General features: G+C 44.2%; 1 protein-coding gene across 5 annotated transcripts in view; it reads left to right on the forward strand.

The window, feature by feature from the left end:
* The first annotated feature begins 3,753 nt into the window (after positions 1 to 3,753).
* The window catches only part of TBC1D1 (TBC1 domain family member 1), a 171,224-nt gene continuing 148,329 nt past the window's right edge, over positions 3,754 to 26,648 (forward strand). For 3 of the 5 annotated variants that reach the window (XM_075261323.1, XM_075261330.1, XM_075261333.1), the window contains exons 1-2: positions 3,754 to 3,886; positions 8,329 to 8,838. In XM_075261323.1, the coding sequence (XP_075117424.1) occupies positions 8,425 to 8,838 (414 nt within the window). In that variant the 5' untranslated portion in view covers positions 3,754 to 3,886; positions 8,329 to 8,424. Of the gene's footprint in view, positions 3,887 to 8,328; positions 8,839 to 25,409; positions 25,761 to 26,648 lie in introns of those variants that run through there. The other 2 variants (XM_075261334.1, XM_075261335.1) reach the window with 1 other exon arrangement.

The raw sequence follows: 26,648 nt of genomic DNA on the forward strand, positions 1-26,648 counted from the left end.
TGTTCTATATAGAGTCGGCTAAATCCTAGTGGGCTAAGAGACCAGGTCCTTCTGCCCACTAGCTTTTAGCCTGCTCTATATAAGAAAGCTCAATCCTAGTGAGCAGAGGGACCAGGTCCTTTAGCCCACTAGGATTTAGACTCATTTCCCCCCTCTTTTATCTGTGAGCGGAAAGCTAGGTCACATGTGTGGTGCAGACACGGGAACAGCTACAGACACAGGCTCGCTCCCATGCACTTAGCCCCTCCCCACCTGAGAGCAGGCAGCTACGTCACTTGGGAAATGAGCAGATAATCTCAAGGGCCATAGAAATGCAGTGTCAACAATGAAGTGAATAAATTAAGATAGTGGACAAACAAAGCCGTTTTGCTGAAGCAGTGTATTTAGGAAAAGTCTTAAATCCACATTAACAAGCAGTATAGATAGGATCCTTGTGATGGGACAACCCCTTTAATGGTCTTCTGCTTGTAGCAGCAGTCAGTGGTAACTTCAGATCTCCTCTAACTTTTCTGGAGGTGATCGTTGGCTGAGCCTTTGCCATTTTGGCTATTCTTCAATCCATTCCACTTGCTTCTGTATCCTTCTGGTTTTGGTTGCCACTTCAAGGCCTTTGAGGCCATTTTAGCCAAGTAGCTTATCATTTGTTGCAGTTCATTATATGTCTTTCATTCTTCAATCAACATTTTTTTAATAAAAGCTAGTTTTTGTATCAGAAGAATGTCTGGAACAACCCATTTTCCTAAGTAAGGGTGCATTCAGACTACGTAACGCCGGGCGTGTATGAGAGCCGTACACGCCGGCATTACGGCAGACTGCCGAACACTTCCCATTCACTTCAATGGGAGCGCTCGTAACAGCGGCGTTTACGAGCGCTCCCATTGAAGTGAATGGGAAGTGTTCGGCAGTCTGCCGTAATGCCGGCGTGTACGGCTCTCATACACGCCCGGCGTTACGTAGTCTGAATGCACCCTAATTCAGATGGAAATGCACTATAACCAAGATGGACAACATTTGTCACCCTCTTCTATCCGGGCTTTATTCCTATCCTTAATCTGAGAATAGGCCATAAATACTCAGACCGATCAGCTTTACTGAGTCCGCCATGAAATAATACCGGGCTGGAAGCAGAAAGCTCTGTCCCTTGTGTTAGTACTGCAGGTCACCTCCCATGGAAATCAGTGGGAACCGCTGCCTACCGATCAGGTATTTATCTTGAGCATACAGAAGGACCAGATGGAGTAATATGTCTCATTAGGGAGAGACCGTATAGGAACATATTAGATCATGCAAGAATTCTGGGCAAGGAATATGCAAATAAATAAATATGCAACTATCACAATATAGCTGTCAGTGGATGGGACCCTCTTCCTTTTGAAGGAGTTATTCTGACTTGGTTATTATTCCCAGATTATGGCATTAGGTTTATTTGAAAACCAGGTACTACTCCGTAGGAAAATATCTTCCAAAGGGCAGCTCTAGAGCATATTCCTAAAATGAGGGCCAATATTGACACCTGTTATTCCACGGGATCAATAACTTCTCCAACAGTGGCGTAACTAGGAATGGCGGGGCCCCGTGGCGAACTTTTGACACGCCCTCCCCCCAACCAACACCGAAGACCTCGACCGACCCCCTCCTACGTATTCCTGTGCGTTCTATTATGCCCCATAGTGGCCCCAGCTCACAGTATTATCCCCCATAGTGGCTCCTGCACACAGTATTGTGCCCCATAGTGGCCCCTGCACACAGTATTGTACCCCATAGTGGCCCCTGCACACAGTATTATCCCCCATAGTGGCCCCTGCACACAGTATTATCCCCCATAGTGGCACCTGCACTCAGTATTACGCCCCATAGTGGCCCCTGCACACAGTATTGTACCCCATAGTGGCCCCTGCACACAGTATTATCCCCCATAGTGGCCCCTGCACACAGTATTATCCCCCATAGTGGCTCCTGCACACAGTATTATGCTCCATAGTGGCCCCTGCACACAGTATTATCTCCCATAGTGGCCCCTGCACACAGTGTTATCCCCAATAGTGGCCCCTGCACACAGTATTATCCCCCATAGTGGCACCTGCACCCAGTATTACGCCGCATAGTGGCCCCTGCACACAGTATTATCCCCCATAGTGGCCCCTGCACACAGTGTTATCCCCAATAGTGGCCCCTGCACACAGTATTATGTCCCACTGTGGACAGCCATAAACAATTATTAAACTCTGGGGTCTATAATAAATTGGAGACCCGGGGGAATAAAGACATAAAAAAAACTGCTGTTTCTTACCTGTCCCCCGGCTCTTACGCTGTCTTCTCTGCTGCCGTCCTTCTTCTATGACGTCGGACGTCACATGACCCGGGACGCGGGCCGGGTTCATGTGACGTCAGAGACGTCAGAAAGGACGTCAGGAAGGAGGCCTGGCAGGATCGTGGAGAGGTAAGTAACAGTGTTTTTTATGTTTCTTACCTCTCCCGGTCCGCCAATCATTATACTTGGGGGTCTGCAAAGACCCCCGAGTATAACGATAGCAGCGGTAGCGGCTGCCACCGAGCCCCTAATGTCCCGGTCCCTGTGGCAGCTGCCTCTGCTGCTATGGCGGTAGTTACGTCACTGTTCTCCAATGTAACACCTCACTGCTATTATTTAGAATAAGCCCCTTTCAATGAATGATACAATGACTCAGTATGAGCGGCATGCATGTCCGTATTGTTCTACTACTCTGATAGAAATTTGCTACAAGTAAATTATTTACTATCAGGTTCATGATGCTGGGTTGCTATTTTTTTGACCGATTGTGGTCTGTTTTGTGGTCAAGTCTCATTCATTGAAGTTTATGGGTATGTAAAAAGCACAGAGAGGACAGAAGGCCTTAGCATGGGTTGTGAACATTAGGGAGTTGGGCTCCCACGTATCTGATATAGATGGTGTAAGGATAATGTAGGCCTTCAGTTTTAAGAGGATGCATAACCATTAGAGTCGAACGATTTCAGGTAGAGATCTCACCCTTTGGCTTGATCACAGGCGGTCACCTATACTGCCCAATTCCTCCATAAACATATAGTAATCTAAATGAATGTATTACAAATGCAGAGAGGACGGGTTTTCATTTGATATCGTACTGTATTTGCAGTTACCTGGTCTGACCCTCTTAGTTTGTAGAAGCTCCAAATTCCTTCACTTAGGACATAGTGTACAGGACATGTAAGTGAGACCAGCCGGTTCACTGTGCCCATGTGAATACAAGCATCCAATATAGAAATCACCTTTAAGCCTTTTCGGACTACATGAAGCCCTTATTACAGATTGGTAATTTTTAATTTTCGGATCTGTACAGGTCTGTCTGTATTTTCGTTGCAAATTTTTTCATCAATTCTTATGAGTTATAGGCAGGAAGGAACATTGTATCTGCAGATATAAACCACACTGGTAAACCACAGCACAGAACACCCACCAGCGCTGAAGCAAAACTAGCAAAGTAATGGTTACGTTTCTGACAGTGTCTTTCCCATCCATATCCTCCCTGCCTCACACATAGACTGGCACAGTCTCAGCAAGTCACCCAGCTGCCTGCCTAGTCTAATCCTTCCTGCTATACATATACCATCCTATAGACCATGCACATATTTTCTCCCATCGTCTCCCCCCACAAGACCCAATCAGACCACGCTGATCCTTTTTATGTCCTATTTCTGTCCCTCCCCATCTCTGTCCCTCTCATGCTGTTCTCTGCTTGTTGCTTTGCAGTGTAATGTGGCTGGGAGTGTTGAGGGGGAGGAAAGGGCTCTGCTTCTTGTAGGGGTCATCGTGTGAGTTGCTAGGTGCTGTCCTGGCGTGAGGATCATCCCCTGCAATGCTCCATTCATCCCCAGGCTCTGCAGTCAGGTAGGTGTCACTTGATTTGTACTATATATCTGCAGTACATGCACATCAGATGCTGTGCCCAGGCTGGACGTCTCATGCAGATCTATTTACTATGTAATGAATGCAATCCATATATTATTAACCCATAACATGAAAGCGTCATTTATTGCTACCTGTACCCGTATCAGCAAACCCTGCAGGCAAGGGGTTGCCTTTGAGAATGTGACGACAATACGTGAATAGTCTTGGGAAGACAATGTTATGGCGAGGCAACCAGTTGTATTAATAATTCATATACTGTATCCATGTAGTCTCCTTTTTCTATAACACTACTAGTCATTTAGAACTATAATCGTACAATAAGTGTCAGTTTCTTTAGTCTCCTTTAAGAGTACCTGTTACTTACATGGATCAATGGGTTTTCCACTAGATATGCCATATTGTCCTAGAGGTAGGACCCATATGCATATACAGGAAAGGTCAGAGGCGTAACGTGAAGCCCTGGGCCCCAATGCAAAATCTGTTCCAGGTCCAACTATAATGTATTTTTTCCTTATATTGGGCAAAAATACCATTTGGGCCCCCGAAGGCTCTTGGGCCCGGTTGCAAGCTTTGCACTCCCTCAAATTATCTATATAGGATATCAAGGTGACTGAACATATACGTCGCTCTCTCCATATATCTTTATGGGAGCTACGGAAAGAGCAGAGCATGGTAGGACCTACTGTATATCTATATGATATATCCACAGGCTATGCCATACATGTCTAAAAGGAAATGACCCTGTCAGAACAAAAAAAAGAGGATTAGAGAACCCATTTTGAAATTTCCTATTAGGATATTTTGAGTAAAAGGATGGAAGTTGACGCATTCAGGACCTTTACCTTATAGCCATAGTGGGGAGCTGTTACATGGTTTGCATTGCATGGACAGTATTGACATGGAAATGGCTTTAAGAAAAGGACTGTGGTGTAATACCTCATTTCTCCTGAGGAGCGCTGTAGGCATAATGCACACTTACACTGGAATTCCAGACTGGACAATGAGCTATGAGCTGTTAGTGAAGTCAAATGGCCCAGTTCAGGTTGCACCTGATTTATAAAGAGACATGCACCTCCTATACTACTGTCCTGCTGCTATTATGTAGACTTATGTATCTCTGTGGTGACAGACTATGAACAATCTCAGATATTGGGCTCAAACTATGATGTGGCGAATAGATACTCATATATACCATCTATCTTTTAATAGTCTCCACTGATTATGGTACAGTCACAATTTTTCCTCTAGCCCCCACCATTCCTGAGCAATCAATGTTGTCAGTTTTGGTGTCTAATATGCCATTAGAAATGGTGGGAGCTACAGAAAAATTTTCAGCTGTGCTAGAATCAGTGCAGCGGCGCTTATTAACAGATGCTAAGAACTAGAATTGGTGGAGGTGGGGAAAGGTTCTCTTTCACAGTCAACAGGTTATACTTATATAGCTGAGCCAATTTATTCTGAATATTCATATAGACTTTAATAACATCTGTCTATTACAGATACTTATCTTACTAATGGTTTCCAAGGATGCAACTGGAAACATTGTTCTACACTATATAGAGTAAAAACCATCTCAAGTACAAAACTGCTACCTTGTACTTTAGCTACATGTTTTATGTTATCATATAAGTCTGCATTCAAGTCCTTCTTTTTAGTATTAGCTCTTTTTTTTGGATATGTTTAATTCTTAAAGGGTAACTTTATAAACTTTGCACATGTCATAGTGACATGTCAGACCTTTTTATTAGTGGGGTCTTAAAGTACCACTAAAACAAAGAGGCAGAAGCTCTACGTATAGGTTCTACTCCAAAAGCCATGAGTATCAATAGAATTTACCAACCAAGTAAAAAAATAATATTCATTCCTATGAAATAAGCAGCGTATAAGTAGTATTTATGACGGTAGCATTGCATGTTTCTAAATATATTCGTCTGCCTGGTGTTTGTAAGTTCATGTAACGCGATACAGTGTGAACTCCAGCCATCAGCCTACCATTTCTGGTTTAGTAACCTTGGCGGTAGTTCATGCGTGAGATCAGGGGCCACAGTATCAAGGTACAAAGGCAACGAACTACAATGAAAACACACATAGACAGAAATATCTACCGTATATACTTGAGTATAAGCCAAATTTTTCAGCACAGTTTTTGTGCTGAAAAAGCCCCCCTCGGCTTTTACTCGAGTCAGCAAAAAAAAAAAAATATATATATTTTTTTTTTTTTTAGGAGGGGAGGTCTATGACCAGCAGCAATATCAATATATAGAATCTCCAATAAAATAGTGGAAATAAAAAGAAGCTTTAAAAAATATAAAAAAATTAAAAGTTCTAAATCCTTCCTTTCCCTAGTAGAAAATGACTGTGACACACATACACATTAGGTATCCCTGTGTCTGACAGTGCCCGGTCTACTGAATATAGGGGATCTGCAGTGCTCCCGTTCCATCAGGAAGGGGTTAATAGGAACACTGCAAATCCCCTATATTCAGCCAGACTGAATTCCAAGTGGGGGGGGGGGGGACAGTCCTCAAGCTCAGGGAAGTGGCAGACAGACAACCAAAACACCCCCTCCCCAGCACCTACTGCACCCAAAAACTCCGACCATTTTAATTTTTGAAATTTTCCAGCAGCTGCTGCATTTCCCCCCTCGGCTTATACGCGAGTCAATAAGTTTTCCCAGTTTTTTGTGGTAAAATTAGGGGCCTCGGCTTATATTCGGGTCGGCTTATACTCGAGTATATACGGTACATATTCCAGCTAAACATCTATATGTCCTTTATATGAGTGTTGTGTAGCCTTTTGTTCTATATGACTTCTACTATACAACGACCAGTGTGGACACAGGTATACAATGATACTAGGGTGATTTCCTCCTGCAACTTTTTGTTCCATCCATTTACTGTTTAGACGTATTCACACATTACCGCAGCTGTCTAATATGTTACAATGTAGCGAACCAGATTTGTGGAAGCCCATACACACACTATTGCTGAAAACTCTACAACTTTCACGGCATTTTTCTGTTGTCTTTTTTAACTTTAACATATCCTCACGGGTTTTGTATTTTCACTTTAGTTTTTCCATTGACTTCAATGAGATATATAACAGCATTGGAAATAACAATGTTGGATTTTTATGGCAGAGTTTACACAATGCAGTATTGGTTTGGTTTTCTGTGTGTGATTGATAGACTAACTGATACATGAGCAAAAAGTTTATGATTCTTTGAAGGATCCATGGCCATTTAAGCACCTTACATACTTAGGTAAGGCCTAACCTAGGGTGTACACAGCACTCGGGCAGACTCGGACTTGCCCACAGATGAATCCAACGGTGGGCCCCTGAGCTAGGTGGGCCCTCAGCGCACTCTGCCATGATACAGTACACTCACTATTAGAGATGAGCGAGTAGTACTCGATCAAGTAGGTATTCGATCGAATACTACGGTATTCGAAATACTCGTACTCGATCGAGTACCACTCGCTATTTGAATGGAAAAGTTCGATGCAGAACCAGCATTGATTGGCCGAATGCTATACAGTTCTTCTCCTACCTTTAGAAGTCTTCTCCGTGCAGCTTCCCCGCGGCGTCTTCCGGCTCTGAATTCACTCTGCCAGGCATCGGGCCTGGGCAGAGCCGACTGCGCATGTCAGCTTGTAGTGTGGGCATGCGCAGTCGGCTCTGCCCAGGCCCGATGCCTGGCAGAGTGAATTCAGAGCCGGAAGACGCCGCGGGGACGCTGCAAGGAGAAGACTGCTCGGAGGATCCAGCCCGACCCTCACTCGTGGACTTGGTAAGTGTAATTTGATCGAACGTTGCCTACCCCTGAAACGAGCATTTTCCCCCATAGACTATAATAGGATTCGATATTCGATTCGAGTAGTCGAATATTGAGGGGCTACTCGAAACGATTATCGAACCTCAAACATTTTACTGTTCGCTCATCTCTACTCACTATACTTCATACAGATCTCGTCATACATAATCTCATCCAGGCTGTGCATCAGTATAATATACTCCGTACTGCGGTGAGGGCACATATCTCATCAGAGGCAAGGCCTAGTCAGCAAGATACTACCGAAGGATAAATCTATGTTGGTGACATTGTAGGAATTTGCAAGCAAGTGAAAGATAACATTTGCATGTCGCTGTTTGTTGTGTTTGTTGGGCCCCTGGGATGAATTTTACTTGTGGGCCCCGGTCCAACACTGTAAGGCAGCAGGGGTAGCAGGAGGGGATTGAAGGGATTTCAGTGCTGGGCCCATCTATTCCACAGTACACCACTGACAAATAGACTAAACACTGATGTAGGATCATTTTTGTCCTTTTTATTCACAGTACAACCATCATTGTTTTTCTTTTTTGCAGTGTATTTTTAGTAGTGACGATATATATCTGACATGTGGTTCACTTTTGTGTCATAGAGATGTCCTCGTAATTGAAATGCAAGAACTGGACCAGACTCGACCCTGTGTCTCGAAACTGTAAGGACTGGAAAGAGGACCATTGCTCCGTATACCATGGACGCTCTATCCTTTACCGCTCCTAAGGCCTCAGCAGCGTATGACGTCGTTCAGGAATACAGACTTCAGCTGGTTGGATCTTTGGCCCTCAATGTCCTCACTACGATGCCCATGTTACCTTGGGTGGTGGCAGAGATTAAGAGGAAAAGCCTATTGAGGTCTAAGGACTCGCAACCTGTCCGTCCTGTCCGGCTGTATGTGTCCTCCACATGTATCTGTTGTGAGTCAGACCCTGGAGACAGTCAGCAGTGGGATCCTCTCATCTGTTGTAGCATCTTTGAGCACAAGCCACAGCTTGTCCAGAAATTAATACACAATAGTCAGGACCCCAATTATTTTGCCTGTTTGCTAAAGGAAGAAGACGTCTCACAAAGCACATGCTATGTCTTCCGAGCGGCTGACCAAGCCAAAGTAAGTGGAAAGCTTCATGAAAGAAGTGTAAAATGCACAGTGATCACCAATGATATTACCCCTCATTTTGGGCTAAGGCCCATTTTTTGTTACAGATTTTGCTGCAGTTTTTTGAGCCAAAGCCAATAACTGCCATAAAGGGAATGGGAAATATATAGGAAGTTCTTATATTTCTCCTTTCTGCTCCATTGCAAAATCTGCAACAAAAAAGCTGCGTCTCTGCAATGTGGGGCCTCGGCCTTAAAGTGGATGTTTAACCAAAAATGTAAAAATGACCATATATTAGTAAATCCAGTAGGTAAAGTTTGGTGACTATACTTTATGTACTTACTGTAATATTGGCACTACTCTTCATTTTCTGTGGATATTTTTACAAAAAGGAAATACAGGGTGGCCATAAAATAACCTCAGGTGTTTGGAGTCGTGTGCAGGCTGACCCAATGGGTGGAATTGCCTGAAAATTTGTATGTGTGCTAATCAAGGCAAAAAAAAAAAAAATTAATACGAAAACTCCCCACCAGGTGATAATGTACCGTGAGTGCGCGGCACAAAACCTGTCTGTCGATACTTGGGGATGTCCCATTTGGACCACCGACTAGCATGACTGTTCAATGTGGCCGCCATCATGCATGGTGAGCATGGTCATCCTATGCAGAACGTGCTCGACGCCTGCATGTAACATCTCTGGTGAGATGCTGCGCACTTCCAACGTGATGCGGTCTTTGAGGTCAGGCAGGGTTTCGACATTCCCCCGATAAACACGCTCCTTCAAGTGTCCCCACAACCAGAAATCATAAGGAGTGAGATCCGGAGAACGCGGTGGCCACGCTATAGGGAATGAGCGGCTCAAAATCCTGTCATCGGGAAAATGCACGAAGAGCGTTCTTCACAGGATTTGCGATGTGAGGAGGGGCTCCATCCTGCATGAAGGTGATCGTCTGCAGACACTGCCACTGTTGGAGTTGGGGAACGAGCACTGTTTCTAGCATTGTCCAGTACCTCGCTGCTGTGACGGAACAGGTGGCAACCCCAGTTGGGCCCAAATCGAAAAAGAACGGTCCGATCATGAATGATGAGGTGAACCCACACCAAACGGTCATCTTGGGCGAATGCAGCGGAACCCCCTCGAGCGCACGCGGGTTTTCGGTGGCCCATATGCGACAGTTCTGTGTGTTGACCGTTCCATTCAGGTAAAAATGCGCTTCGTTGCTCCACAGGATATTCCATGGCCAATTGGTATCCACTTCCACTCTGGCCAGAAACATTAATGCAAATGTCATGCGGGTGTCATTGTCACGAGGAAGCAGTTGGGGATGATTTTTAGGGTTATTATTTTTTATTTTTTTTATCATGCCATCTGTTTCCCCATGCCTTGATTAGCACACATACAAATTTTCAGGCAATTCCATCCATTGGGTAAGCCTGCACTTGACTCCAAACACCTGAGATTATATTATGGCCACCCCGTACAGCCATATTGGATGTCACCGTTTAAGCCATGAAACTGAGTGGTGAGGACTGCCCCCTCATCCATAGACTAGTACCGGGGGCATTCTTCACCGCTCAGCGTTATGGAACTCCCCCTCTGACAGTACAGAGCTATACACAATACTCTCAGGAGGGGCGTTCCCAGCTAGACTGTCAGGAACGCCCTTCTGATGGTGAAGAGGTATCAATAATAGCACCAATATCTCTTGCCCATAATAGCAAAGCTGACAATGCGTTGAATTCAGCGCACTGTCGGCTTTCTAGCGGTATATAAAACATGAAAGGTCCTCTTTAAGATCAACCAGCATCATCTGGCCTGCTTGATGATGGTTTCCATGTAACAACAGAGTAAAAGCAAACATACAGCTAAAATTTACCAAAGGTAGAACTTTGCTTTTAAAATGTACCTCCAGTCATCAAAAGAGGGATCTAGTTGGGGATAGCTAGAGTGGAGGGTCTGTAACCTGTCTTACCTTCTAAGGCAGAAACTGACTAGGACCAAAGGGACAAAGATAGCTGCGGAGTGCCACCGTTCTTTTGTTTTAGCGGTCATGCAGATTTCAGCATCCTGACAACAAAGGAGAGAACTACTGGCATATGTTTATGACGCATAGAGGTTTTCTAGTGGAGATGACAGGAGATATTACAGTCATTTATAAAGTGACTGTACTGTAGAGGAATCATTTCATCACTATGACAAGTGCTGTTCTCAGGGCAAATATATCCGCAGTCAGACCAAAGCTGCAGCTGTTCGTATTCGGGGCCCATCTGGTGTATGGTGTAGGATAAATATTTTACTATCCTTGAAGTTGATAATAATAGAAATTCAGCCATTTTTGAACATGTGCCTTTTATGTCTGTATAATATTACAAATACAATACACCATGTACCATGGAGTTAATATCATTAATACTATCTTTCCCTTTAAAGAGAACCTTTCACCACCTCCACCAATTCAAGTTCTCAGCATCTGTTCACAGGCGCTTGTTTACTGATTCCAGTTGGAATTTTCTTTCTAGTCCCCTCCTTTCCTGAGCAACAAGCGCAGGTAGTTTTGGTGCCTGATTTGGTGTTCTAGTATTTCAGCTCTGTAATGTCAGAAGGGTGGTGTCAGGACGGATGTGATTCAGATCTCCAATGAGAGACAGCCAGTGTCAGAGCTAAGAGTCACATCCCCTATCTGCCTGACACTGCCCTCATGACAGTACAGAGCCTAAATAGTATATCAGGCACCGAAACTAACAGCAAGGATTGCTCAGGAATGGTGGGGGCTGGAGAAAATATTTCAGCTGTGCCAGAATCAGTGGAGCAGCAAAACTTGACTTGTTAGAGGGCGTTGAAAAGTCCTCCTTAAAGCTAGGTTTACATGACATTTGCATCATCCTGTCCAATGGTGCTCATTGATCCAGGAGATGCAAAGGAAACATTGTCTCCTACCTTCATGTCTCCTAACTCCATGATCTACAGGTTTTGCACATATTAGTTTTTTAATACAGAGCCTTCTGTCATTCCTTTCTGTTTCTGCTTGGTCCATGTATTGTATGCCATCCGTATTGTATGTTCCATCTTCCATGGACCCGCACATGACTACTGCATATCTGACAGTAAACATGTCCGTTGTTATTGCAGTAAGGTTGACTTTTTGGCTCCATTGGTCCTTGGCTACGTGAGCTGGTATGGCCCTGGCATTCCTCTCAATGTATGAGGTTTATTTTTAACAATCCCATAAACGTAAGACTGGTCAAAGTTCATCCAGCTTCAGGGTCAGGGAAATAGTAAACCACAAGGTGCACATTCCAAAAGAACGGGTCACTTTTGGGAGTATTGGGAGCAGGTAATTGTCAAATGGATCATAGGCTGAAGAGGCCAAGCAGTTGTCATCAAGCATAGTGTCAGCAATGGAGTCTGCTGGTCATAAGGTAGGCATACAAGTCCATAAGTCCTGGATAAAGATCTATGCATTGTGGAGAAGGTAGCTCGGTGTGGACCCAACCACAGAAAATCTCATGCGAATAGGTTTATTTAGAAAAAAAAAAAACAGCAAAATAAGTAAATAAACCTTTACGCCAGGCACAGAATAAGCAAAAATAAAATACAGCCTTAACTTCAGGCAAAAAGGCATACAAAACCCTGCTCGTCCGAGCTCTAACTAAACAGTAAAAAACTAACTATATGTGTGGCTTACCTCCAGCCACACGAACCAAACAAAGTAGCAGCGTACAGTCTCACCAGACTCTCAGTGTATCAGGACAGACCCAGACGGCTCTTCTCACTCCTAGGATCTGCCCTGAAGTGCAGGCTCTGCAGCCTTTTATGGCCCGGTAATGAGCCAAGGATCTACACCTGGGGTGAGGCCTACTCCAGATCCGCCCTAGATGACACATATGTCAGAAACCTGGGGCTGATATACCGGGACTCCAGCATCCTGCCTGTTACCTTCTCACAGCACACACATAAGGCCAGGGCCACATAGGACAATTTCTTTTAGGCCACATGTTGCAGAAAAACGGCATTTTTTTGGCAGATTTTGTTACAAATTTTTTGAGTCATAGTCAAGAGTGTCTTCAAAAGGAATGTGAGATATAAAGCAAGTTCATACGCTAGGTTTACTCTAGTACAGGGGTGGGCAATTAATTTTCCCATGGGGCCGCATAAGAAATTGAAACTATGCTAGAGGGCCGCGCCATGGCAAATTTAGCTCCACCCACTTCTACGTTGACTCCGCCCACTCCCAATCATCTTTCCATGTGCACCCACAAAGTATAATCCTCCTACAGTCACCTGTACATTATATGTCCCCACATTATAATGTTCCCTTCCAACTGCCCCACAGTATTAAAGGGATTCTACCACTAAAACACATTTTTTTCTAGTTACCACGTCGGAATAGCCTTTAAAAAGGCTATTCGTCTCCTACCTGTGGAAGTGCTCTCCGCCGCGCCGTTCGTTCAAAATACCGGTTTGTACCGGTATGCTAATTAGTTCTCTCGCAGCGATGGGGGCGTCCCCATTGCAGCTCGAAAACCGACCGCCGCGCCGCCTCTCTGGTCTTCTGTATCCTCACCTTGCTTCTTCAGCGTCTGTCGGACGCCTGCGCAGTACGCTCGGCAATCTTCGCCAAACAGAGCGTACTGCGCAGGCTATTCCGACGTGGTAACTAGAAAAAAATGTGTTTTAGTGGTAGAATCCCTTTAAAGGGGTTGTCCCATCACAAGGATCCTATCTATACTGCTTGTTAATGTGAATGTAAGACTTTGCTTCAGCAAAACTGCTTTGTTTGGCCGCTATATTACTTTATTCATTTTTTTTTTGACACATCCCTTGACTTATCTGGTCATAAGTCAAGTGATGTATCTGCTGCTCTGAGGGGGGAGGGAGGAGGGGCTAAGTGCACGGGAGCGAGCCTGGAGGGGGGGGGGGTAGTTTACCCTTTGGGGAGAAGGGGCCGCCAATACAGACCCGACATCCGCTGTAATAGAGAGGCGGATGCCGGGGACGGTTAGACGCCAGCACAGATGCCTGCAACATTGCTATGCTCCTGCCCTGCATGAAGCCAGCAGCGGCAGGAGCGATGCTGCTATTCCGGGGAAGGGGGGGTGGAGGAGCGGAATAACAGCATCACTTCTGCCGCTGCTAGCTTCATGCAGGGCAGGAGCGATCGGGCACTTAGCCACTGTCCTATGGGTAGGGGATAAGTGTCTTTTATAGGACAACCCATTTAATTTTAGCTGCAGAATCACAAGTGTTTTCCCTATAGATTTCATATGGGAATAAAAATTGCAGAGGAAAATGTAGCAATTGGTTGTCGCTGTATTCTTTCCCATAGTTTTTTATAACAGTGTTTTGCTCCATGGAGCTTTCGTGTATTTCAACAGATCTACCTGCAGAGAAACAAAATGTGCAAGTGATTTAATTTGGAGCCCGGAAGAGTTTCCATAGTAGCGAGTGAGGTTTTATGATATTAGTCACCAACCTACATACGTCTCGCAAACCCGTCATTATCTGCGGTGACAGACAATGAAGCTCCGGATCTTAACGATAACTGAATTGAGGTTGAAAGCGACAATGCTACTTAATACACTCAAAAACATAGGGCAGGTTTCCTAGATAATAGGGGGTTTGCTTTTAGATGAACACTTACACTTACACCTGCTTACTAGATGAATACATATATCCATTACTTATGTAGACTGGCTGAAGCCCTGCGGGTTGGTGGAAATATAAAGGAATATTCACAATTGTCGGATATATTGCAAAAAATATTAATGCAGATTTTTATTTTTTTATTTTTTACATGAGCTGCTTGAGCTTGGAGATTTACTTTACAGCAGGCACTGCAATATGGGGTGCGTTCACCTGTTTAATACGTATTTGTTGCTTCTTGGGTATGAACACTAGATGGCACTATTTACTGCTGCATTTCTTCCAGTCTATGCACAATGACCCCTGCACAGCATATAGCTTGTCCACAACACTCTCCCATAAAAGTCAATAGGGCACATTTATTAAGCTACTTGCATAATTTTTTGGCATAAATTGCACCTTTTTGTACTCTTTTTCTGTTCTGCACTTCATTTATGACGCATTTGCATCTTATTATACTACCCTCCCCACTTTTGCTTTTTTTGTGAAGAAAAGGGGACTTGGTCTAAATGGAAATCCTTTTCCCTCTGTTTTTATGAGTTGTGCCTCTTTAAAAAGTGGCAAAAAAAAAATCACAAATGCACTCCAGTACATGGGCAGCATAAAAGAGCCTGTCAGGTCAGAAAGCATTTCACCACCTCCACCCATTCCAGTTCATAGCATCTGTTAATAGTCGCTGCTCTACTGATTCCAACACAGTTGAATTTTTCTGGATAGTATCTGCCATTCCTGAGCCATAAGTGCAGGTAGTTTTGGTGCCTGATATGTTATTTAAAGGGGCCCCACGTATGTGTGAATAGCCTTTAAAAAGGCTATTCAGGCACCGCTAATCTAATTTTAAACTCCCTGCCCGTTTTAAAATAAAACTATAAAAACATATAGGAAAATGATACCTGAACATGCATGCTGGGCGGTCGTGCACAGTCCGACGTCATCTTCAGTCCCTCCTTCCTCTTCTTTCTTCTTCCAGCAACGTCCTCCTGTCCTGGCTCTTCTCCGCCCTCATCTTCTGTTCTTCCGGATATGAAGACGTTCGTGAGCGCTCTGCGCATGCTCGCGTAGTTCTAAAGATACTTAGAACTACAATAAAAATGGTGGCAGCGCGTGCGAAGTAGCACTCCGGAGGGAGCACTAAAGCGCACGCGCGGGATTTGAACACAACCCGCCAGAAATACAGAAGATTAATGCGGAAAAGATCCAGAAAAGGAGGATGTCGCTGGAAGAAGAAAGAAGAGGAAGGAGGGACCGAAGATGACGTCGGATCCTGCACGACTGCCCACCATGCAAGTTCAGGTATGATTTACATATATGTTTTTATAGTTTTATTTTAAAATGGGCAGGGGGATTAAAATTAGATTAGCGGTGCCTGAATAGCCTTTTTAAAGATTATTCATGCATACGTGGGGCTCTATCAGCATAATTTTTCTGATAGAGCCACTTTAAGCTCTGTAATGTCAGAAGGGCGGTGTCAGGCAGGGGGCGGGATTCAGAGGTCCAGTCAGAGGCAGCTAGTGTTAGTGCTCAGAGTCACACCCCTTGCCTGCTTCTGCCTGACACCCCCTTCATAACAGTACAGAGACTACTTAGCATATCAGGGACCAAAACTAACAGCACCGATTGCTCGGGAATGTTGGGGCTAGAGGAAAAATTCCAACTGTACCAGAATCAGCAGAGGCATGCCTATTAAGTTATATAAAGACTTGTCAGGGGTGGTTAAAGAAAAGAAAAAAAAAGGGCAATTGCGCAATGTTTTAGCAAAAAACGGCAATTGCACCTTTTTGCACTAAAAAGGAGCAAAAAGCACATGTCTTATAATAACACATGCACAATGTTTAACAAGGAGGTGCCTTTTTGAAAAGGCACAAGTTATAAAAGCAGCATGAAAAGGATCGCCATTTAGGCCAGGCCCACTTTTCTCGCCAAAAAGCAAAAGTGGCGAGGGAAAAAAAAATGTGCACGTGCTTCATAAATTAAGTGCAGGGCAGAAAAAGACCACAAAAAGGCACAATGTACACCCCAAAAAGGCACAAGTACCCTAATAAATGTACCCATTGTGCAGACTGGAAGAAATGGAATAGTAAATAGTGTCATCTAGTGTTCATATATCTAGGAACCAACAAATACTAATTAATCAGGTGAATGTGCAGGATGCTGCAGTTCTCTGCATGCTGTGGAAAAAGGAACAGCGTGGTCGACACTTAATCATAAAGATTCGTTGGGGTCCAAAGCTTAGACCACCACTGATCGATGGCATATCCTGAAGAAATGCCTTCACTTTATGAACAAGAGCTTCTAGGTTTCTGCTCCTATACAAATCTTATTACACAGGCATTTCCCCCAAGCAGCATTACTTCGAGGTAAGATTACAGTCTCCTTTGGGCGACTTCTGACAACAGACTAGGAGATCTGAAGATCTTCAGTTTAGAAGACATAGGAGCACATGGCACCTTCATTCTACTGGTCTATGGGAATCACAAGCCCATACTGATAACATCTTCAATTTTTTTTACAGTGGCATGTTTGAAGATTAACCTCCCTCTTAAAGAGACGCTCCCATCAGATATTTTAGATGACTCATTGTATTGTATGAAATACTATCCCCATAATAGTAATAGCTGTCTATTCACAGTGTCTATTCTTACCCTGCGTTTCACTGCATGACCTCTTTTATCTAGCATGAGTTGCTGTGTAAATAGGAGGTCTCTTTGCTGACTGCAGATTTACCATGTCTTTTCCTGGAAGTTTTATTTTACTACTAGCCTCTGCCCGCGACTTCGTCTGCGGGTTGTTGGCGTCGTTGATCCGCCTATATTCAGCAAATTGCTGCCGTCCATAGTTTGCATGCTCTGGCATTTCGGCAGCTCTCAAGCTGTCCTGCTGCTGAACTTGTTCCTCACACCATGCCTGTGATTGTTCTGGCATCTCACATGAGTGTGTTGTTGGTATTGATGAATCCTGCTTTAGCATTTTGACAGCTATCAAGCTGGCCTGCCGCTGAACTCATTCCTTGCGCTGTGCCCGTGATTGTTCCATTATCTCAGCAGCTCGCTGGGAAGCCATATAATGAGCGTGTTGTTGGCGTTGATAATCCGCCTGTTCCGACATTTCGGCAGCTGTCAAGCTGGCCTGCAGCTGAACTCATTCCTCGCGCTGTGCCTGTGATTGTTCTGGCATCTCAGCAGCTTGCTGGGACGCCATATAATGAGTGTGTTGTTGGCGTTGATGATCCTCCTCAGCTCTACTTGAGTAGAAGTATGTTGACTTCTGGCTACCTTCATAGCTCTCGTTGTTTGCGACAAATTGGATTGTCTTTTTCCAGGCATGTTTAAAATTAGCTAACTGCCAATTTGGATTAAAGGTGTTTGACCATGTCAGTTTGTTAGCACTGCCTGGAGCAGATCAGATAATATGCAAATGCATGTACAGAATCCACTGAGGGTTAGCGTGTGTTTACACAGAGAGATAACAGCCCTGGCTTTCTCAGAACCTGATAAGCTGCAGCCAAGAGCAGTGTAATATAGTATGTGAACATAAATTCATAACAGTCATTTACAAGGATAAAAAGTAGCCTATGTGTTAATCGAGGTTACACTCTATCTATGTGCCAAATTTCATTCAAATCCTTTTGGCCGTTTTTGCGTGATTGAGGAACAAACACACAAAAATCCAAAAACACAAATTATTAAAAGGCAGTGTTTTACAAAAACAAGGAATAGACATGGGAACGATGTGGGCCCAGAGCAAAATTCGTCAGAGTTTGAGTGACCTCCAATTCCAAGAGAAACTAGACAGGTTAAAGAAAGACATTGCTTGAAAAATATAATGCACTTTCTTTTGTTATTTTTAAAGGGAGTCTGTCACTGGGGTGAAGCAGATTAAAGTAGTAACACAATTAGATAGGTCAGGCTCACCTGAAAGTAACACTGTGCCTCTATTATCAAGATATTAATTTATTTCAGTATATGAGCAGTCTGAAGCACTGAAGGTGGCTCCATTGCTCCAAGCTGCTATACCGCACTGTGCTAAGCAGGGCGTATTAGATCAGTGTGGGATATAGCAGTTTGGAAAAAAAAATCAGAATGGGGTAGAATTGGAGAAAAAACTGCATTTGTGCGACTCTCTTACAGGCTTTCTCTTTATTGTGCTCACTATGCAGCCAAAATGAAGTGTCACCTGTATTGTATGGGTCGGTGAGATACCAAATGATAGTTTTATTTCCGTTTTACCCCTTAAAAAAAATATAGAACTTTGCAAATCTGTAACTTCTTTAGTAGGCTTCCTTCTGTCATGCAAATGAATTCACTCCAAAATGGGACCATGTGCCAAGGTGAAAATGGTGTCAGCTCCTGAGTAGCTGCCATATTTAAGTACCTGACACTGACCGTACTATTACGGCGGATGTCGTGATAGGATTAAGCTGATGTGAACCTAGCCTAAGGGTAAGTTCACGCCGAGTTTTTTGGACCGGAACCTGTTCATACAGGAATGGCAGATTTAAGCCACCAGATGGGAATATTACTAAATATTGCTAAAACCGCTTCTTTTTTTTCACCTGGCTTGAAGAGGAACCATCAGTCAGGCCTTGCATTGAAAACAGATTTTGGCTGAGGCCACATATTGCTGTAACAAAATGTAGTGTTTTATAGTCCCAGCCAAGTGAATAAGATGTTATTTACGCTCATGCCCACATAATGGAAAAAAATGCTGCACAAAACACAGCAGACCAGACCTACTAATAGCCTGACAGTGTGAACTCTCCGAAAATACGCCAGATTTATCACAGTGGTTGATGTCTGGTGTATCTTTAGACTGTCTAATCTTGAGTTTATACCACTTTTTAGCTGATTTACTTGGGGTTAGAATTTTATAACACACTGTGGTACATTTATGTTGCGTTCCCTTTTCTGTGAATCCACATCTAAAATTTTAACCCAAACAAAATGTGCCACCAAAAAACCATGACAATGCACAAAGATGTACCACAATGGTGACATTTCTGGACCACGGCTTGTCTGAACTGAAGTCATCATTACAGTGAGTTCCCAGACTACTTTAGCTCTACGGTAGTGCCGCTTTGGCAGGGGCGTAACTACCGCCATAGCAGCAGAGGCACCTGCCACAGGGCCCGGGACATTAGGGGCCCGGTGACAGCCGCTACTGCTACTATCATTATACTCGGGGGTCTTTGCAGACCCCTGAGTATAATGATCGGCGGACCGGGAGAGGTGAGGGAACGTAACAAACACACTTACCTCTCCACGATCCTGCCAGGCCTCCTTCCTTCTTGTCTGACGTCTCTGACGTCACATGAACCTGCTTCCCGGGTCATGTGACATCCGACATCATAGAACAAGGACGGCAGCGGAGAAGACAGCGTAGGAGCCGGGGGACAGGTAAGAAACTGTAATTTTTTTATGTTTTTATTCCCCCGGGTCTCCGATTATTATACTCTGGGGTCTGAAAAGACCCCAGAGTATAATAATTGTTTATTGGTGTCCACTATGGGCTATAATACTGAGTGCAGGGGCCACTATGGGGGATAATACTGTGTGCAGGGGCCACTATGGGGGATAATACTGTGTGCAGGGGCCACTATGGGGGATAATACTGTGTGCAGGGGCCACTATGGGGGATAATACTGTGTGCAGGGGCCACTAAGGGACATAATACTGTGTGCAGGGGCCACTAAGGGACATAATACTGTGTGCAGGGGCCACTAAGGGACATAATACTGTGTGCAGGGGCCACTATAGGGGATAATACTGTGTGCAGGGGCCACTATGGGGGATAATACTGTGTGCAGGGGCCACTAAGGGACATAATACTGTGTGCAGGGGCCACTAAGGGACATAATACTGTGTGCAGGGGCCACTATAGGGGATAATACTGTGTGCAGGGGCCACTATGGGCTATAATACTGTGTGCAGTGGCCACTATGGGGGATAATACTGTGTGCAGGGGCCACTATGGGGGATAATACTGTGTGCAGGGGCCACTAATGGACATAATACCATGTGCAGGGCTTACTAAGGGACATAATAGAGTGCGGAGGAGGGGGTCGTTCGAGGTCTTCGGCGTTGGTTGGGGGGGCATGTCAAAAATTCGCCACGGGGCCCCGCCATTCCTAGTTACGCCACTGCGCTTTGGGTATGGTATAGTAAAGCTGTGGTGGTGCAGGAACTCACAGCATCATGAATCACATCAGTTCAGCAGAGCCGTGGTCCCTTTAAGAAATATGGCTGTGATACAGAACGTGTTTCTCGGGCTGAACACGGCCATCTGAATTGACCCTAAAGAGACACTTTAACTTGTCTCTATATGCTGTTAAATGTAATCTATTGTTCTCTGTAAGCAGCCATTCCAGTTGATCAGAGACTGACTACTGGATGACTCACAGGAAATCCAATAAACTCCCTTCCCCATGATGACTATCTGATCTCTCTTATCTTCAGATTTGAGTATCTCCAGTCATTTACATACACATGTGTAGAAGATATTGCCCTATCTACAGATAACATTTACTTGTCCTTGGATTAAGGGATTTCTTCTTCAAGGTTATTGTTCCTTTAAGGTGTTTCCCGGTATTTCTTGTAAAGTGTGGGACCAGAATCTGCTTTCTGGTGTAGTGACTTTTATCTGTGTGCACACCAGCCTTCTATGGTAACAATGTCGGAGATTTGTGAGCTGTTATAAACCAGAGGTGCTCTGAGCTCCACAACACTGCGCACTACACCAATATACCACATGTTAAAGAGCACCGGCGAATATTTTCTACATGATTAAATCTGGATTTGTAACTTTCACAGTAGGCGTAATGTCATGGCAGAAATCCTAATGAACATACCGCTGATACTAAAAATATAGCATAAATATTATCATACAGATACGTACAGAATACAGCTATTCTATTCGATATGCCATTTATGGGTAATCTAACATTTTGGTTCCCTTAAAGGGGTTTCTGGGCTAAAAATAAAGATTGGTGGAATTTCTGAACTGATAAATGGTTCTTAACAGCTAGTGTACAGAGAACAGAGCAGAGAGCAGGCAGCTGTGTTCTCTGTGTAGTGGCCAGACCAGATTAGTGCAGATCATGCCCCATATTAGCTATTCACATGACCAATTTTTGATTCACTGTTCCCTCTGCAACGTATGAGGGATATGTGAAAATAGGCGTTCCTTAGACTCATCAGGATCTAGGCTAAATGGGAGGTGCTCTGCAGTACCCCTGTCTGCTTCCTGATTCATTCTCTGTCTACCTGAGCACAGCTGATCAGTGGGGGTGCTAGGTGTTAGACTATGATATTATGATAGGTTATAAACATTTTTAACCTGGAAAACCACTTTAATGTACCATACATTTCCCATCATGCCTCTGGCTTTGTAGACCAAAGGGGAAGGGGGGTAGTGGAATCTCATTACTCTGCACTTATCTGTTCTGAATCCTATCTAGGCAGAAGATCAGTGGCAGAGAACATCTGTCTTCCCTGCTTCCTGCTTCTGAAAGGTTCCTCCCTGTCAGCCTTTAAAGGGGTATTCCAGTTACAACAAGTTACAGGATTAGGGGTAACCACTGGAATCCCCACCGTTACTGAGGACCGGAGTGTGTTGCACCCCAGTTACGACCACGACATCTGCTCCATTCTTTTGAGTGGGAACTGTAAACGGTAGTTGAGTAAGCATTTAAAAGCTGGAGATGGTGGGAACAGTATGGTGAATAAATACACTGGAGATTCTGCACAAGGCACCCACAGATAGTATGGAGAAATAGTGTGAGTCAGGAGAGTTTTATAACCATGCAGTTAATCATTGTGTGGACCTATTATATCACTACACCTCTGGTCTCTTAGATAAGAAAGAAATTTTAGGGGAGATAATCCCTTTCCAAAAGAGTCTGGCAGTGGCTTTCTCCATTCTTGTCTCAGCTATGCTGAGCGTGCATGTATATGGGGAAGTTGGGTAAGATGTCAGTCAGAGATATCTCACAAGATATCCCCTTTATGTAATGACTGTTATAGTATATACTTATATGGGGGCAGCCATTCCCGAGGAGGGGGGGATAAAGCAAGTCAGCACCACCCTTCTTGATACAGCAGATTTCTAAGTCGCTATTTGTCACCGTAGCCGATCTATCTCAATGTAATTTACTATTTATTCACAATGGAAAACCTAACCGACACCGTGTCTATTTCAGTATCTGCTTTACTGTATAGCACTGCATGTTGTGACATCTTGAAACGTACACTGCACAAACAGACCAGACGGATGGCGAATAGTGTTCCAGTTTTCCAAAGCAACAATGTTGATACAAGAGGTGCCCTGAAAATTACACTAAAAAGAAAATACACAACATTCCAACGGGGCAGATATAATAATATTTAGTCAGTATAAACCTACAACAAACAGTCAGAAGGTGCGCCAAATCTATCATGGCGGCGTCTGCTGTGTGATAGATTTGGTGCATCTGGCTAGTGGTTGAGATACTTTTTTCTTCATTACACCAGCTAAAGGCTGGTTTACCAGTGCTGCAAGAGAACTTATTTGCATACGCATTTGTCCCCCTTCAGTTTCCTCCACTATATATATCAAACAAAGGAAAAACAATCTTAATACTCACCTTTCCCTGTTCTCTTCTCTCTCTGGTCCCAGGGTCTTCAGGGAGCATCATCACGTAGGTGACATCACCACATCACAACCTCCTGCTCCCAGGACACTGGGAACAAAGACGGCGGCCGGATGGTGAAGCAGGAAGTGGACGACTCCCTGCTTCACCATTGTTGGAGTTGAGGCAGCAACAGACCCACTGCCCAGAACAGCGGGACAGCAAATGCAGGACGGTCTGCTGTCTCAAGGGAGCCCAGTGCAAGTACACTTTTGGCCCTAAGGTTAAAGAGGCCTTGGTGATAACTGTATATTATTTAATAAGGCCCCTTGCACATGATCAGATCCATAATAGTATATGGTCCTATTCCTGTATGTATTTGCAGCATAGACTTGCCCCATACAAATGTATGGTATCATACAAGTCCGTGATTATGCACTGCAATGCACACATGTTTGTGGGGGAATATGGATCAGTTTTTGCAGGTAGAAAAACCACTATGGTCACGTGCATGTAGCCTAGCTAAATAAGTGATATTTTATTTGACCGATGGTATCTGAATGTAAATATACTGCACTGTTATTTCAGGCAAGATAAGAAATTGAGGGTAAATAATAAAGTGCAGTAAGGTCACTTCAGGGAAAAAGGCAGAATTAAAGGAGTATCCCCACCTTAGACATCTATGACATATCCACGAGATGGGGTAAAGCAGATAGGACGTCCCTATTCGGAAGATAGACGCGGAACCTGTATGTATTACACTTTTGTGTTATATCCTGTGGATCCATCATAAATCTCTACCATGGGAATATCCCTTTAATTTTATCCAGACTTATCCTACCCTATCAAATATGAGATGGATTTTTTCTTTTAAAAGTGACAACTTGTTGCAGCGATCGGTCTTCATTGCCCCGGACCCTTCTGATTCGACATTCACCAGCCAGATGTTTCAGCAATAGTACATCAGATTAATGGCCACCCATCTAATACTTGTACATAACCAATGGGAGCCATTATCAAAAAATGTATCCTCCATTAGACCCTGAAAACCTTCTGTGAATGATCTGAACCAAACGTAGATCACCATAGATTATAACCGTGTGCGCCAGTTATAGGTATTCCCATACCGAGTGTATGCAGAGCACAGATGCCATACTAGGTGTATACAGATGCCAGATGTGTTCCTATCCAATGCTATAGATGTCTTCATACTGTACCTTACGCCTGAATTTTAGGAACTATTTTCACAATGGCAATGTGAGGAATGCTACGTGTGTGATTTTCACACAATACTGCTGCAGGGGAAATGTAGGGTTGGCTGTGATATCAGCTGTTTGGCAGGTTCCAGGAGCCCTCAATTTTTCGACAGGGGCAGAAACCTGAGGCTCAGTTTTGGGTTTCTACTGTGGCGCCAAAAAGACACATTAGATGTTTCCATCAAGTATTTTATGGCGTGTGAACATAGTCTGAGGCCTGGTTTACATTTGCATTAGGGCCAATCTGTTCCCCACTTGGCATGAAATATGCGGAGAGAAATGTCCTGCAAGCCTCACTTTTCTCTCCGCATTTTTTTTGTGGAAACCACACAGACCCGATTATAGTCTATGGGGTCCGTGGGTTTCCTTAGGTAACCGCTTTTTTATCTGGATAGGTTGCCGTTCGTGGTGCGGACTCCCCGAATGGAAACCCGAATGCAGATGTGAACCGGGCCTAAGGCTACATATATGCACTATTTCATTCTTATTTTCTACTTGTTTCTGCAATTCAGTGATCCAGTGGTATATGAATGTTGTATGCTGTCGGCCAGGGGAAAGCCGGGTGCAGATGTGAACCTAGCCTAATCCTTAATAGTTCTGCAACTTTCTAAGGTTAGGTTCTCCCTGCTGGATTTATACTGAAACTTTATTGTCTATGGGGTCTGCAGGTAACTGCTTTTTAAGCGCAAAGTTTCTCTATCAGGTCTCCATGTGGACCTAAACAATGGGAGAGCCAAACCCAGTGTGAACCTAGAGTAATCTACACCGCTTGTTGTCAGTGAATGGAAACATTCTTGTATGTATTCGGGCACTGAAACCTGCACAGACACCTCAGTCTTCTCACAGCTGAGACTTTGTTCCAGTTGTATCCCACAATGCTCCAAGTTCTGTCAGCAGCGTGCAGGCACCTATAGTCCTCAGCCTGGACTGACCCTGGGGACTGTAGACACAATGTGATACTTTGTCTCCTGCACTTTCCTTCCTTGCTTTCTCCTATCAGCACACTCTTTGAAGTTTGTGTCCCTCCCTTATCCTATGTGTGGCTGAATCTTATGCAATATTCATGGCATGGGTGGAAGCTTCCCCTGCAGGTGATGTGCAGCATTGGCTGTGTGTAGAGGAGGGAGAGGTGCACATAGCAGTGCACAGCACACTACCACTGCTGCAGCACACTCGGGAGGACAATGATTTCTTTGAGGAACTGCCCGCACTTCCTAATCCAATGAAGAGTGTCAGATTGTCAGGGGCCTGAACAGGATTGGTCAGGGCTCAGCAGTTACAGCTTGAAAGCCTTAGGAGCTGAACTCCCTCCTAAGCATGTCTAGGAAGTGGCAGTTATATCCATGAGAAGTGGAGCCCCCCAGACATGAAGGCCAGGCTGCAGAAGCTCATCTCCATTCACCTGGACACAGGGCAGGAGAAGGAGAACAAGGTAGGCGACTACTGCGATCTGTAGTCGGGCGACACCGCACCGGGAGTGACATGGACATGGCTGTGTACTGAGCAGCCCTATGTGTGCTCTCCACACCCTCTACCATCAGCTGTCCTGGGACTTGTGGTTCTCCTGCAAGTCAGTCAGAGTCTTCAGGAACTTTGTCTCATTCATGTGTTACTTATTCGGTTCTGCAGTCCTGTATGTGAAACTGCTGATGTAGCAGAGCTGACTTGGCTCTATCAGGATGTGACATGAATGTGTATGTACAATATAGTAGGGAAGGGTTTACAACAAGGTAAATGTTGCTAAATTCTACAAGAGAATTTTAGAAAATATTTATTTTTTGTTCCCTTGCTAACTGGTTGTCCCTGTTTGATATTGAGACGTTGCCACCGATGTTATATGACTCTCATAACCGTGGCAATAATGTACTGCAATAATAAATGTCACATCCGTTTAGGTGTTGTAAACCGTAGCGGTATGGTCCAGGACTGGATGTTATAGAGTTAGATACACCATGCTAAGTTCACACTAGCTTTGGTGTTCTGTTGCAGGTCCAGGACAACTGACAGTCGAACTGCTAAAATAGTGGTCACCTACTGAGCCCATAACTATAATGGGGTCTGTCCGAAAGAACCAGACAAAAAAAACACTGGCTGCAGGACGTTTTTGTCCACTGGTTTCAGGCAGACATTGTGAGTGTTTGGCGCAAATGTGAATGTAGTCTTAGAGATTCAAGGTTTTTTTTTTTTTGTTTTTTTTTGTAAATCTTCGTATTAACACTCCTATGGTTTGTGCTTTGTATTGAAGACATTATTTGCTGATTAATTTTGGTCACCATTTGTGTATTGGAGGAGCCGTCAGGTTACAGTCACCTGAATCAAT

The sequence above is a fragment of the Leptodactylus fuscus genome, chromosome 1 (assembly GCF_031893055.1).
Source record: "Leptodactylus fuscus isolate aLepFus1 chromosome 1, aLepFus1.hap2, whole genome shotgun sequence".
Taxonomy (NCBI): Eukaryota; Metazoa; Chordata; class Amphibia; order Anura; family Leptodactylidae; genus Leptodactylus; species Leptodactylus fuscus.